Genomic DNA, 15,646 nt, shown 5'->3' with positions numbered 1-15,646 from the left:
TGAATGTTTGACCATGTTTAGGTCATTCAAACTTATCTTAGAGTCACTTTTATCTTCTTTTTAAGTGAGCGAATGTTTAACCATGTTTAGGTAACCACTTTCTTTAGCATGCTTCACAGGTAGAAAAGTGACTATATGATTTTAAACTTGTCAAATCTTTGTTACAGTCTATTGAACTCTCATTCAGTATTACCTGTTAGAGAATTTGCAAGATCACGTTTCCTTATTTTTGTTGTTGTGTCAAACAGCTTGGGATCAAAATATCAAACACTTATAGGTGGTCATCAGTATCACATATATAAGAGTATTAAAGAACTTAGAAAATAGAAATTCAGAGTTATGAAACCTAAGATTTATACATCACAACTACCCCTTTAAGTCCTTAAGGTGCTAATGGTGAACATCTAATCACCGAGGCATGTTCAATTTGACATTATTGCAAACATTTAACATAACATTTGACATGCTAAATTGCTAGACAGAAATGTAACATAATTGCCAATAGTTTTTGGCAGTGGCCTGCTTTCAAGATGATTCAAAAATAGAGACAATCTTCTTCAACTTGACCCTCTGCAAAAAAAAAGTTTAGATCCAATAAATTTTATGTTCCCTATCAAATACAAATATAAAAATGTGTTGTGGCAAACTATAAACAAATTGTTCACACTACTGTTTTTCAAAAAGTTATCGAAAGAAAAATATATCAATTAAAATAGAAAACCAAACCCAAACCAAATATGCATTTTGATTTCAATGCAGCTTTGGCTCCAATTGAATGGAATTCTCAATTATTTGGAAATCAGAGAATGATAAACTAATTGAAACCGAAAAGTTTTGAAGTCTAACCTTGGAGATAAATGGCCCAGTTTGCTTGAGCATCAGCTCTAGTGTTAGAGTCCTTTAAACAATAAAAAAGTTAGTTAAAAACATGTTATTTGTTAACTAAGAGGCAAAAACATAAGGAATTGAAATAAAATAAAAAATCAAAGAGATAGTTTAGTCAGAACTGAAAGTAAACATTCACATAATTAAGAACCTAATGTCATTGGTGCAAGTGATCTCTGAAAACATAACTAGGATGAAACATAATTTAGTTATTCAAGTTAAAAACATTTTTAGACAGGCATGCAAGTTAAAAAATCATAATAAAGGAATACCCAATTGAAACAGGGGCAACATTACAGACAAAATTACTAAAAATAATACCCTAGAAATGTGTTGAATGCCAAATGAGCGAAAGTTATTCCTCAGCTGCAAAGCTGCACCACATAAGCTCATTAGATGCGGGTTGTTAATTCTCCAGGAACCTAGAAACTGTTTAGAAAAGAAAAATGTACACTAAGTGAAAAGTAGCAATCCGCAAATCTTAAACAATATCAAACCAATTAGGAGGAATATGATCTTAAACAATATCAAACCAATTAGGAGGAATATGATCTTAAACAATATCAAACCAATTAGGAGGAATATGAAACAAAATGAATCAAAGGAGCCTTTCTTTTTGCGAAGGGAATAGTTCCTATGGTTGTAATTGAAGAAATCAAGTCATTAAATTGAATTCTCAAATCACTTGTAATATGTATTTTGTGAACAATTGGACTGTGTTTTCATGCTATCAACATTTAGGTAGACATTTAAGTTTAAGTAATGAAATAGGGAAAAAAAAAAAAACCTGATTGATAACAAGCTGGGAGTCTCCTTGGACATTGATGTTCTTACATCCTTTCATTATCGCCTGTTGCAGTCCTAAAATTAATGCATGATACTCGGCAACATTGTTTGACTGATATCCCAGCCCTTTGCGGAAATGATACAGCTGCAGAGAAAAAACCATGAGTAAGCTACATCTACATCTTAAAGAATATAATCTATAATTGAATTGTTGCATTAGTTTAATACCACATTCCCATTTTCATCAAACAGCACAGCTCCTGCACCAGCTGGTCCAGGATTTCCCCTGGATGCACCATCAAACTGGAGGGTATAAAAGCGCTGCAAATAAGATTTAGAACTTTAGAGATAACTTATGATTGTTAAAACTTTAAACAAGATTTCAATTAGTCAGGATTTATATATTGTCAAAACAATACAGAAGATTAGGAAATATGAAGAAAAGCAAGCAAAGCAATTCATGTGGAGCCTGTGAGTGGAGCAAATATGTATTCTATATTCTGTATGTGTATGAAACTAACATCTATAGTTTACCATATTGAACTAAATTAAAAAAAAAATTCATAATTGCAATTATAAGTATATATAAGAAAATTAATACTTAATTAACCATTTTTTAAATTAAATTTTATATGAACTAACATCAATGTCACACAGTATTACACTAAAGCAAAATTAATTACTCACAATTACAATTTATAACTGTCTATAAGCAAATAAACGTGTGTGATCCTTGGTTCAACTCTCATTTGACCCTCAGAACCGCAGTCGCCGCAACGGTGAATACACAGAACCACCGCCAAAGGAGAGGCGAGAAGTATGAAACAAATCAAAATAAACTAAAAAGAAGTTCCACGTAAAGTCAATCTATCACGCACACAGAACCACCATCGGTGAACATACAGAACCACCGCCAAAGGAGATGCGAGAAGTATGAAAATACGTTTTAACTCAGTGTGTGTTCAAATGAAAATGGTAAAAACATTACATCATGCATTACATTGAAGAGAAAAATTAAAATGCAATCGATTACTTCGGCTAATGGCAGAAACAATAAATTTGTTAGATCCTTCTAGTAATCACTAACATTAGAAGTAAAAACTCAAAATCAAAATCAAAATCAAAAACAAAATCAAAAACAAAATCAAAATCAAAATAAAAAACAAAATCAAAATCAACATCAAAATCAAAATCGAAAGTTACTCTAGTGTGTTCAAACAAGTGATCATTGCTTTAGCGTAACACAAATGCAGGTATCAAGATGCATTTTATTTTCAGAGAAGAAGAAAATAGCGGAAAATGGAAGAAGAAGAAGAAGATGGATCGCTCACTTGGTTTCCACGGTTCATGATTTCTCTCTCTGCTTTTCAACTCCAATTCTTGCTCTAGTGCGTGTAAATGAATAAATAGAGGAATAAAGTGACGTTACTATACATAACTGAGTAGTACAGAAGTTTGTTACGACAACAGTAGCGGATTTTAAATACTTATTAACCAGAATAAAATATTTGCTTTTTTAATTTATTTTCATTTCTACTAAATTTTAAGAGACTCCTAAATAAGATAGTGGAAGATAGAAGATTCTACAGCAAAAAAGTTTGTTACAAATTTACTACTACTACTACCACTCAGCCTAACAAACTCGGTAAAAAGTAACTATGTAAAAAGTAAATGGTTAAATAAAAACTAACTAAGTTAACTCTAGTGTGTAGTGTAGCATAGGCTGTATATCAATCATACAAATTAACTACAACACTGCAGTGATTATGGCAGCACAGTACTAGACTACTAGTAGTAAGCAGTAACAATGGCAATACTGTGAATCTTACGTCATTACACTACTGTTATTTTTTGAAACTTGGGCTTGATTATGAGACTAACGTTAAACTTTTTAACGTTTCACACTTCTCCCCCTTATTCTCATAATGTATTGCATATCTTATTTAATCTCCTTAATTTGAATCCAATCTATAATATAAAAAAATTGTTATTCTCGATTTTTCAATAATAATGTTTTGTTAGGTTAGTCTAAATTAATATTTTGAAAATAATTTTTTTTTAATTTATTCAAAGCACATGGGTATTTGGGAACAAACTATTAAAATAAAGTACAAGTAAATAAAATTATATTGTAAATTGCACTTTTATTTTTTAAAACTAAAATATTTTAAAACTCGTTCTCTCTCTTCTCTAAAAATATATTTTTTTTTCTCTACTTCATTGTGAAAGCATGCTACCATTGTCAAACTCACACGCAAAGCCTCTATCTTCTCTTTCTTCACTTCTTTAACCTTCCAAATCTGCATCAATAACTCCATTTTCCCGAAAATCTAAACACTGATTCTAGTTGAACATGGCAAGACCATTTGAAGAAGTGAAGAACATCAATGACACTATGGAACTAAGCAAGATTGCAGTGAGAGTACATCAAAAGTGGGTTGTTGTCTCAATGAGTAAGGAACATTTTGAGATGATTCTGATTGATAAACAAGTAAGTATTTCTGCAAAAATATAAACATCGTGTTTAGGTTTACATATTTTGATTTCAATGACTACAATGGTTGTGTTGTATATTTAGGGTTTGGAATTCTAATATCTACTTAATATAAATGTAAAGATGTCATGATGGCAACCCTAGCCACATGTCATCCTTACAACAATTTAAACCACGTGTCATCATGAGAATAAAACCGTAATTATACAAACCTAATAATAATAAATAATAATAATAATAATAATAATAATAATAATAATAATAATAATAATAATAATAATAATTCATGAGAATAAAACCTTAATAATAATACTAATTCATGAGAATAAAACCTACATGTCATAAACCTAATAATATACACGTATAAAGTTTTAGTTATTTCAATTTATTACCAATGATAAAATAAAAATAATTACAATTATTAGAAATAATATTTAAATGACAGTTATGTTATATTAATCAATGTCATTATTATTCATCCATTATAACCTTTTGTGTCACATTAATATAACATTTTTTGTCGAGTGGTCACACATCTTCAAATTTTGTCAATCAATGTCATTATAGTCATTTATAAAAACTTCCTATTATGATTTCATGACAATTAAAAAATATTTACTATATTGACATCAATTCTTTTTTATAGATAATATTTAGAGAAAAATAAATTGATTTCTCATAATTATTCAATTAACATATTGCATATATTTATTTTAATAAATTGACCCTATACTAAAATAAATAATAATAATAAATATATAATAATAATAATAATTAATATTTTGACACTACTATTAATAATAATAATATAAATAATATAATATATATATATATAATACTCAAATTTATTAAATTGACACTTTATTTATAATAAATAATAATAAAAACAATAGTAATAATAATAATAATAACAATAATAATAATAATAACAATAATATTAATTATAAAAATAATAAAAATAACTAAACTAAAAATAATATAATTTTATATCCATATTTTATACAATTCAATATGTTAATAAAAAAATTCATAAAAAAATGTCAAATAATTATTTTTATTAAAAAAATAAGATTAAATTATAATATAATATTAAGCTAATAATAATAACCAAAAATAATAATAATAAAAATAATATAATATAATATTTAACTACGACGATTAAAAATAATATTTTTTTTTATAAAAATTATAAATATTTATATATTAAGAAAACGTATATAAATAACTTTTATATAAAAATATATTTAAATACAATTTTAATATATATATATATATATATATATATATATATATATATATATATTAATCATTAAAAAAGTATATAAAAATGTAAGTAACTTTTATATAAATAATTTTTAATTAAAAAATAAAAGAAGTAATTAATGTGGAAATATTTTTATTAAATTCGATTATAAATTTCTTTTTATTAACCTTCCTTTAAAAATAATAATTAAAATATTTTTAATTAATCAATATTTTTAATACTCATGAATATGTTAATATTGAATAATGAATAGGAATAATATTGATTACAATTTGCATGTGATTAATATTTTAAGTTGACCATAATGATTACTATTTTGCATTCATGTGATTAATATTTCATAACCGTAGTCAATAAAATAAAACATTTTGAAATGTTTTTATTGAATAATTTAAATGACATATGAATGGTTTGATTTGCATTTAATATTAATTAAACTTTTGTTGATGGGTATCTTAAAAAATCGAATATTTATTTTCAATACTTTAATTTTGAACCCAATTATATTGTTAATCGGTAACCGAACTTGCTATAGTTAATGTATTATATAAAACATTCCAATTATATTTACTGAGTCATAAATGCGGTAGTAAAATTTCATAAGGAGATTTTCCTTTTAAAAGGAAAAAACAAGAGGCCTTTAATATACAGATTTTGGGATGAACAAATAGGAAGATGTATACGAGAAAAATTAGCAAAGCCTTCTATTAAAAAATTAATTTACTTTGGGTTAAAATATCTCTTTGAAGATAATCTTTCCTTGCAAGTTTCTGTGTCTTCGATCATTCGAGAAGAGTGTTTTAAATTATGGAGAATTAATATAATACTTAGAAAATTCTTGAGGACAGTGCAGTCTACACGTCTCAAATTATCTCATCAATTTTTATTTTGCAGGTCTTCGTAGCAATATCAACTCCAATCCAAGAGCTCTGAGAAAGTTTCATTTTCTTCATCTATTCAAATTAATTTCATACACGTATTTTTCTGTATAAATTTTAATTTGCCTGTTTTGATCATATTTGAATTCATTTCATAAATATTATTTTGATTCTATTTCAATTCATTTCAAACTCATATTCATATTGTGAAATATAATTTCTAATTATTATTTTTCAGGCTTTGCAATTTGAATGAGAGTTTAATTGGTTTCCGCTTCTACAAATAACAATCTTAGAACGAATTGAAATATATGCTTTTGCTTAAATATATATTTTTTTTGTATTTGAAAGTTTATCATCTCTACGAATGAAAACCTTAGCCTTAGAATGAAGGTGAAAATATACAGTTGCAATCATTTAGATCATCAAATTTTTAGAAGTATAATACACATGCTTTCATCCAGATATAACATACCAATTAGATTTTTTTTGGATTAATTTCCTTTTTCCACTTATAGTTTCTTTCGAATATAACCATTCCAACAATAATTAATTTACATTTAATTGTTAGTCTTTGGTTTAATTTCCTTCCTCTCAATTTCAAAATATTTACATGGAAAAATTGATTGGTTATTCTTTATAAAAAAAAATTTTATTCCTTTATACATATCAATATTCTTATACTATAATTAGTACATATCAATAATATTTAATTTTTATTTTAATTTTTATGAAGTTTTATTTTTTATTTCTTTTTAATTGTGACCAATAATAATCTATGAATTTAAATTCATATTTTTAACACATAATATGTTATTACTCTAAAATATATATAACAATTTTTTCTATTCCATAACCTCCTATCATTATTAGTTTTTTTCTTCAGTTATTTATCTTCATTAAAGATGTTATAAAAATACTATTTTAATAGATTTTTTGTGCAATACTAGTGTCTTACCCGTGCGTTCGCACGGGTACCCGTCGTTTTCGCACATTGTAATTGAGGGAAATAAAAGATGATAGGATGTTATTTTGTTTAATATAGATATTATTGTAGAAGTAAATATCCTAAAAACAAATATGTAAAATATAGAAATTTATTTTCAATAGGTTGGGCCAAAGTTTGGGATATATTGATTAATAAACATTATTTTCCCTTAATATTCAATATTTCGATCATAACTCCATGTTCCCGTTAATATTTAATATTTTGATCAGTAACTCATGTTCTCGTTAATATTGAATATTTTATTCAGTAACTTCATGTTTCCGTTAATAGTCAATATTGATTTTGATTAGTAACTTCATGTTCCCGTTAATATTCATTATTTTGATCAGTAACTCCGTATTCCCGTTAATATTCCAAATTTGTTCCCGTTAATATTTAATATTTTGATCAGCAATTTCATGTTCCCGTTAATATTCATTATTTTAATCAGTAAGTTCGTGTTCCCGTTAATATTAATTATTTTGATAAATAACTTCGTGTTCACGTTAATATTTCAAATTTATTCTCGTTAATATTCAAAAAAAATATCAGTAAAAGGTATCAGTAAAAGATTAAATTTGGGTTAAAATTGAAAAAGTTATAAAAAATACTAATATTAAAAAATTGAATATTGAAAATAAAAAGTAATTAAGAAAATAAAATTTATATGTTGTTTTATTAGTATGCAATAAAAATTAGAAACATCAATTTTTTTATTTAAATTATTAATGTTTTACCAATAGTAGAACAATGTGACCAGTATAATATTGTAATGGTTCATACATGTTATTCATTTACTTTTAACTTTGTATAGGATGAGAATATTTTTTAGAATTAAAATAATAATTAAATTGAATGGTTTTAATTGTTTTATTCTTCAATTAAAGAATGTCATTAAAACAATTTAATTAAATATTTATTAGAATTCAATTAAAACGATATTGTGTCAGTACATGTTATACATTATCATTTTTCAATTTAATGAGATTCTTTCAAATATATTTTTTGACATTCTTCGGGAGTGATTGTTATTATATGATCAAGGGAAACTGTTGTTGGGTGTTAGTGTGGTGATGATGAGGATTGGGATGGGAGGCACATTTCATACATACTACATCAGAAACCAATGTTTCCTGCATATCATAATAATTTAGAAAGATTACGACTTGGCTTTTGCAGCTTAATGTAAATGTTGAAAGAGACTCTCCGTGTCTTCTAGAGTATACATTATTATTTATTAATCAAACAGGTGCATCAAATATTCAAGAACAACAACAGGAACTTTATTCAGCATACATTACTTCAGAACCAAAAAACAAAATGGTAAAGAATGTCACCACACTAACACCGAACAACATCCATTTATTGAAGAATGTCATTAAATTGAATTACTCACTCAAAAATGGTAATTTTTTTGGAAGGTAAAAGTAATATATATTGAAGCTGACATAAGAGATGTCATTATCCTGTACAAACAGATGCTGCAGAAACAGCTCAAATATACACCAATAACAAAATGACTATCCTATGCATAACTAAAGTTACAATTAAAAATATAGTAGAAGTAACAGCCAAGAGTCAATACATAATGGCCACAAGCTACACCATAACTGCAGAGCAAATCAACAAACCATAATCGAAGTAAAGCCGGAACCATTCCTATTCCTACACCGATCACAGCAGCCCGACAAAATAGGAAAAATCAGCTCAACCCAGAAGTGGAGATGCTGCTTCATGCTTATGCCCTTTCTTCATGTTACTCATCTTACTGCAATAAATTGTCAGACCTTATCACACAGCCTCTTTGGATGATCGGAAAATATTAGAGGTCAAAGGAGTAGGAGTGACCAATAGTTTTGAACAGAAAATGCAAATGGAATGTATGCTTTGTATTGAATTTCTGGTTTGGTTAACCCATTACCAATAGCAAATCCCTGTTATTGTACATGAAAAAAAAAGACATGCAGAAAAATTGAACTCATGAATCCATAATATAAATAGAATATTGTAAGACTACCTTGAGGTTTACAGGAATCCCTTTGTTATCTTTGTTTCCTTGGTGAAATCGTGAGTGTCGGAACATAGTGTCCGACGTATGATTCATCGGTAATATAAAAGTCATTCTTAACATACTCAGGGTGCTGCTTGAAAAACTCTTGCAATAATTATATGCAAAATACTTATATATAATCACACAATAGTGTTTCTAAATTTCTAATTAGGAAAATGATATTGTATATACCTGCAAGAAATCATACAAATCATTGCTAACACCAGATTCATAGGCATAGCCAATTCAATCCCAACAAACAGCAACAACCCTCCTAAAATCCCCACCGAAAACTATTTGAAGAAATGCGCCAACGAACTTCCCAACAAAAAACACAAAACCAACTTCGCGACATCCAGAATTGCCACACACCCTCCACTCCTCCCACCAAATTTATACTGTCCCGTTAATCCACCAGCACCATGATAACATGGCATAACGCCAAACCAACCACCCAGAAGATTCATCAACCCAACTGTCACTGAAAAATCCTTGGTGGAAAATAAATCAGAAGATAGGTTACAAACTGCTATCACAGAGTTCTTATGAAACCCAAAATCACTCCCAAAACAACCACTATAAAAACATAAGGTAGTAAAAAAAGCATCTTTTTCAATGTTCTACCACTCTTTTTTCTCTCAGCACCTTTCAACTGAATAACCCAATTCTTCCTTAATTTCATGTTCATGATCCTTTTCACCAGCACCATTTACAACAACAATAAATACAACACAAACAATAGCTAAATACAACATACTTTCGCTGGACTTCAAAAATGATGCACAATAACTCCAATCGTTGCATGATCCAAAACCCTTCATAGCTTAATGATCTTTGATATGCATGGACAACGAAAATCAATTAATTAATGTGATAAAAAAACACAATTGAATATTCTAATGGTTCAGTTTATGAATTTAAGTATACTTGACAACATTAAAATGCACACACTTTCGGCGACAACCGTAAAACTGCATCAACGCTATCACCACATATCCGCTGCCGGTACTTGATTATTCAACTACACCAATTGAATGTGCTAATGGTTTAGTTTATGAATCTAAGTAGACTTGACAGAATTAAAATGCACACACTTACTGTGAGAACCGCAAAACTGCATCAACACTGTCACCATATATCCGCTGCCGAAAACGTGCTAATGACGCGACTGGGTTCTTCTGTCTTTCATTTTTTCATCTGCAGTTTGAGTGGTAGCAGAGGTGACTATTTAAAGAGAAGAAAGATAATACTTACACGTGTGTGTCTGTTGGAGAAGAGTTTGTTGATCTTATTGCATTGGCATTATTTGCATCCCTGGAACTTTTAACGGGTAAAGAATCAGTACTCTTCCGCCTCCATGAAGGAAGAGAGTCATCAGATTCCAAAAATGCATTAGGATAGTTATCAGTTTCGTATGCAATGCAGTTATTTGACCCCAGGGCCTTGTCGGACGTAGGCCGAATCATCTGGCCATCCTTCAAAAGATAGAGGAAATACAAATTTCCGTTCACTTTGTGTTTTCACCTGGAACTGTGCATCTTTTTCACCCCCTATGACATATTTATTTGACACGCTCTTGTCATTTCCCTTTTTCTTTCTCTTATCCAAATCATGATTAGAGTGTCTAGAACCACCAAGCCTAACATCATGATCATGAAAATATTCTAAACCCCCTTCACTACTACCACCAGCCAAATCTTCACGAACTTCCCTACCAATATCTACAGCATCACTTTTGACCCCCACCCCAATTGACCTAACTGAACCATGTTTATCATCATCCATATAAATATCCTCTAATTGTGATCTTAAGCTATCATTCAATATATTCCCTTCTCCTAGCATGATGAGCTCATTTGTTGGAGGGACAAAGCCTTTCCAGATAGGTTCTGCACACATCAGGTTTAATTCTTCTTCATCCATCAATTGTCCATCATATTGAGCCATTAAATAATTACCATTAGTCCTTCCATACATTTCAGTAGATCTTAGACCAATAGGATCATCAGAAGCTCAATTTAGTTAAAATCAAACACATCGAAAGCGGAGTTCAAAGATATACCTCTTTCCCATAAGTCAGAAGTGGGATTTCAAGATTGAGAGGGGATGATCCATGTTCTGAATTTGTACCAGATATATTAGTATGAGAACCACACTCGATGTTAAGACGCTCGGTAAACAATGAATTTGAACACAAAAATGATAACCAACCAACAAATCCATAGAAATCGAGTTTTAAAATTTGAAATCAATCTAAACATCGATTAAAAAGAAATTCGATATACCTGACACAGGATTTCTCCATTAAACATTGCCAAATCAATTTGTATTCAATTGCAACATCAATTGTGAGTTCACTGCTGAATTTTGTTGATTCTTCTTTTGGAAGAATTAAATGTTGACTTCGGAATGGGGCAATCAGATTAACATTCTTTGATCTACCACTGAATTTACATCAAGACAAAGATTCATTAAGTTAATGAAAGAACAATTTTAACAATTACATAATAGAATGACGAAGAAAACTCGAAGGGAACATACTGAATTATATCAATAGTCTTGTAAATGATGTGAGACCCGTTTTGGAAAACAGGGAGGCTTCCACTAGGATTCATTTGGAACCAATTGATTGATGTTTGAAAATCCTGAAAATAACTGAAAACAAAAAACATACAACAGTAAGATTTGAATCACAACCACATGATTGACATTTGAAAAGCTTGAAAAAAAACCACCCTATATAACTCACCGTTTAATCAAATCCGACCACGGTGAAGGGTCATCAGAAAGCGAAACCAATCACCGTGAGCATCATCCTTCGGGACACGATCGACACAGCCGCAGACACCATACACGAAGTTATCCACCGTTGATGAAGTTCCTTGTGTACCAAACTGTATCTTCGATATCAAACTTCTTCCGATCCTACAGAACATCTGCAAAACAATTTTACGTAGCAAATCTAACAGAAAATGAAAAGCAATTAGTTAAAGATAAAAGTAGTATAATTTCCACTTTCAACGAAAATAGGTACAATAACACTTAACACATCTTGTTCGAAACTGTAACATGGTGATCAACAAAAATATAGAGACGGGTCATATGTGCCATGGCCTAGGTCAAAGTTGAATTTCAGCAAGAGCAATCAACAATCTTTTCGTGTTGACTGAAGTAGCAGTGATTAAACATACACAAATAGAGAGAGGGAAAGAGCAATACCTCTCCACTGAACTCAATTTGAGGTTCCTCTTTAAGAATAGCTTCAGAATCGTCATTAGCATCAACAACACGTGCAACCGGATGCTTCCTATTATACTCTCGTATCTACACATACCACAAAACAACCAATCTGTTACACACAAAACAAATTTACAATTGCCTTCCACTCATCTTCACCACATCTAATTACTTAACCTAAAATCTAATACTACAATTGCCTTCCACTCCCAAACAGAAAAACATGTAAAGCCTTAAAAATCACAACAATTGGAATGGTCCAAAGTCCCAATTGATGCTTCATCTCTTGAAACTAAAATATTATAAGAATAATATAAATTGAAAAAGAAAAGGACTAAAACTAATCCTCTTTGAGTCTATCGTCGAAGGCACTGAAAACATTAATTCTAGTAGCAGTTTTTCCTCCCAGTGCAGCAATCTCATCCTTCCTTGCACTAACATCATCATCAATTTTCACGATTACGCTAAAAACAAATGGCATGTCATTACCTCAAATTCCATAGCGTTAACAGCCTTGCAAGTTATGTCAAATTCGTCCATGATTGCCCTCTGTACATTCATAGGCAAGACACATGATAAATTAGTACCTTACTTGAAGTGCAAAATACATGTAATAAAGTCAGATTCTACCTGAGCTTCAATAGTTAGAAAACAAAAACAGTAGCGAAAAAGTGCACATTCCATAGAAAGAAACCATTTCCTCAAGTCCTCCCTGGTTATACAGGTAGAAATTCAAGTTATTTAGTATATATTGAATAACTCAGATGTTGTTTGGATTTCTTTATGAATATACTATGCTTTCGCAATATGCTTGAGATTGATCCTTGCATTGGTCTGGAAAATTGTCATTTAGGCTCATAATGCAAGTTTGAAATATGAGGATGAGGAATGAACCACTTCCTCTATAAAGACATTTTTTAAACATAATTATATAGATCAGTCGGGTTTATTATGTTCAAATCCATAACAGAACATGTTGCTTCATGTAATATCTAAAAATGTCAAAATATATAGATATTTCATCAGACTTACCAAAACTCGATGTCCAATTAAACTATTCAAAACTGCCGATTTACCATCACTCTACAAAATTGAAATCAAAATTATAACCGCCAACATAATAAATTAGAAACTATAATGATCAAGAAATGAAATGGGTAAGACTTATGATGTTGTCGAGAGCAAAATGTTGACGAAAGTTGAATGTCTTCGGGAACTGTTGATTTACCAGCACTCTACAAAGTCGAAATCAAAATTATAACCGCCAATATAATAAATTAGAAACTATAAAGATCAAGAAATGAAATGGATAAGACTTACGATGTTGTCGAGAGCAACAACATTGAGGAAAGTTAAAGGTCTTCGGGAATTGGTTGTTTCTTGATATCTTCGTCGGCGAGTACTGTCGATGCTCTGTTAATTCCTCAATCGCCGTCATAGATGATAAAATCAACGAATTGAAAACTGATATTTGTTTTAACCTATGAAACCTTGTCATCTACATCAGTAAAATTGCGAAGATAACAAACTTAATTATCAAACGGAACATAAAACAAAAACTAATTAGCAACCAAATCACAATTTATGCATATTAACAAAAAAAAATCTTTTTTTTTGCATTAGGGTATTTTCAGGAGAAGATAGTAACCTATAAAGAAGATCAAAATTGACGTAAACAGGAGCATGCCCAATATGGCTGAAATCGTAAACAGTGACTCCATAAACATACATTCCAACTTTCGACTCAATTTTTGGTTTGAAAAGCTCTTTCTTCTTACTCATTGTATTGTGAAGCCATACTTCCAGTGATAAATTTTTTGAATAGGACCAGAATTGAAGCAGAAGGAGATGAATCGGAACGGAAAAGGCGAGCAGTTCGTCGGAGGAGAGTGGAGGCGCCGCCGTTTTGGCTTGGAGAGAGAGGAAGGAGATTCGTTTTGAAAGGTGGAGAGACCCGAGTGTGAAAGAGAAATTAATTTGGAAACGGTTTTGGAAGAATAAGAGGAATGATTTTGGAAGAGAAAGAGGATAGGTAATTGCCGTAGTATAATGGAGCATGAGCATAAAATTCAGAAAAGTGACGTGGAACATTGAGAGAAGAGTTGCTGATGTGGATAGCCTAAGAAAGTCCCAAATGGTAGACTTTTCTTATATGATAGATTTATTATTATCTATCTGTTATTATTTATTTTTTCAAATAGTTGGTAGAGTAATTAATTTTCAAAATATATATAAATGTCTTAATATAAGAGTTTGTATCCACTCATTTGCTTTAGAAAAATAACTATTAATTTTTTCAGTTGAGAATACAAAAAGAAATACTTTAATGAGCACTTTTACTACTCAATTACTATTTATTTAATTTAAATTCTATGTATTCATTGTGAATTGGTGTAATATATTATTTGAATTTACTATCTCCTTCATATAGTTAAAGGAAGAATAAGTAATTTATATAATTTTGAAGATTTTACTTTTCCTTTTTACTTTCTATACTTCAATTTTATTATTTCATTTATGTGATTTGAATAGTTATAATTTCATTATTTTTTGAATTTTTAGGTTGAATCACATTTTTATCGAGAAAAAAGTGAGTTGTTAAATCACTTATAAGATTGAACTTTGAAATTACAAAGTGTAAAACAAAATTAGACTAATATATTATTTGAGTTCTCTTTTTCCTTGCTACAATTAATTGAAAGAATAAAAAATATATGAAATATAAGTATTTTTTTTTTGTCTTTATTGTTTATTTATCTTTTTGAATGATATATCATATAGGAGATTTGATCAATTAAAAATTTAATTTTTTTTCAGGTTGAATCAAATATGTTGTGAGACGCTCAATAGAAGTTGAGCCACCATTAATTATAAAATAGAACTTTTAATTGGAAAAGAATAACTTTTGATTGAATGAGTGAGGAATATTATTATAAAGATTATCAATTATGAAAAAACAGAGTTATAAATTTTGTTGTTATTCTTTTGTATATTATTATTTTTGCAATATTAAAAATATTAAAAATAAATTAAAAATAATAAGCATTGTTAGGATGACAAATAA

The 15,646-nt window shown here is 29.3% G+C and overlaps 1 protein-coding gene and 1 long non-coding RNA gene across 3 annotated transcripts; both read right to left on the bottom strand.

Annotated features, from left to right (window-relative positions):
* Window positions 1-270: 270 nt before the first annotated feature.
* LOC131607565 (uncharacterized) lies at window positions 271-3,113 on the bottom strand. The gene is made up of 6 exons (XM_058879550.1): window positions 3,003-3,113; window positions 1,900-1,992; window positions 1,673-1,816; window positions 1,207-1,314; window positions 847-898; window positions 271-570 (listed from the first exon to the last, which is right to left on the bottom strand). The coding sequence occupies exons 1-6, from the start codon at window positions 3,018-3,020 to the stop codon at window positions 536-538; spliced, it is 450 nt and encodes a 149-aa protein (XP_058735533.1). The 5' UTR covers window positions 3,021-3,113; the 3' UTR covers window positions 271-535.
* A 10,469-nt stretch (window positions 3,114-13,582) lies between these two features.
* Window positions 13,583-14,611, bottom strand: LOC131607564 (uncharacterized). 2 transcript variants are annotated; one of them, XR_009285342.1, is made up of 3 exons: window positions 14,231-14,611; window positions 13,903-14,080; window positions 13,583-13,817 (listed from the first exon to the last, which is right to left on the bottom strand). It is a non-coding gene; the product is annotated as an uncharacterized LOC131607564 (long non-coding RNA). The 2 variants fall into 2 exon arrangements; XR_009285341.1 differs by lacking the exon at window positions 14,231-14,611 and having other exon boundaries at window positions 13,607-13,665; window positions 13,747-13,817; window positions 13,903-14,110.
* Window positions 14,612-15,646: the final 1,035 nt, after the last annotated feature.

This window comes from Vicia villosa, linkage group LG5, assembly GCF_029867415.1.
Source record: "Vicia villosa cultivar HV-30 ecotype Madison, WI linkage group LG5, Vvil1.0, whole genome shotgun sequence".
NCBI lineage: Eukaryota > Viridiplantae > Streptophyta > Magnoliopsida > Fabales > Fabaceae > Vicia > Vicia villosa.
This window is presented reverse-complemented; position numbering and strand designations above follow the sequence as displayed.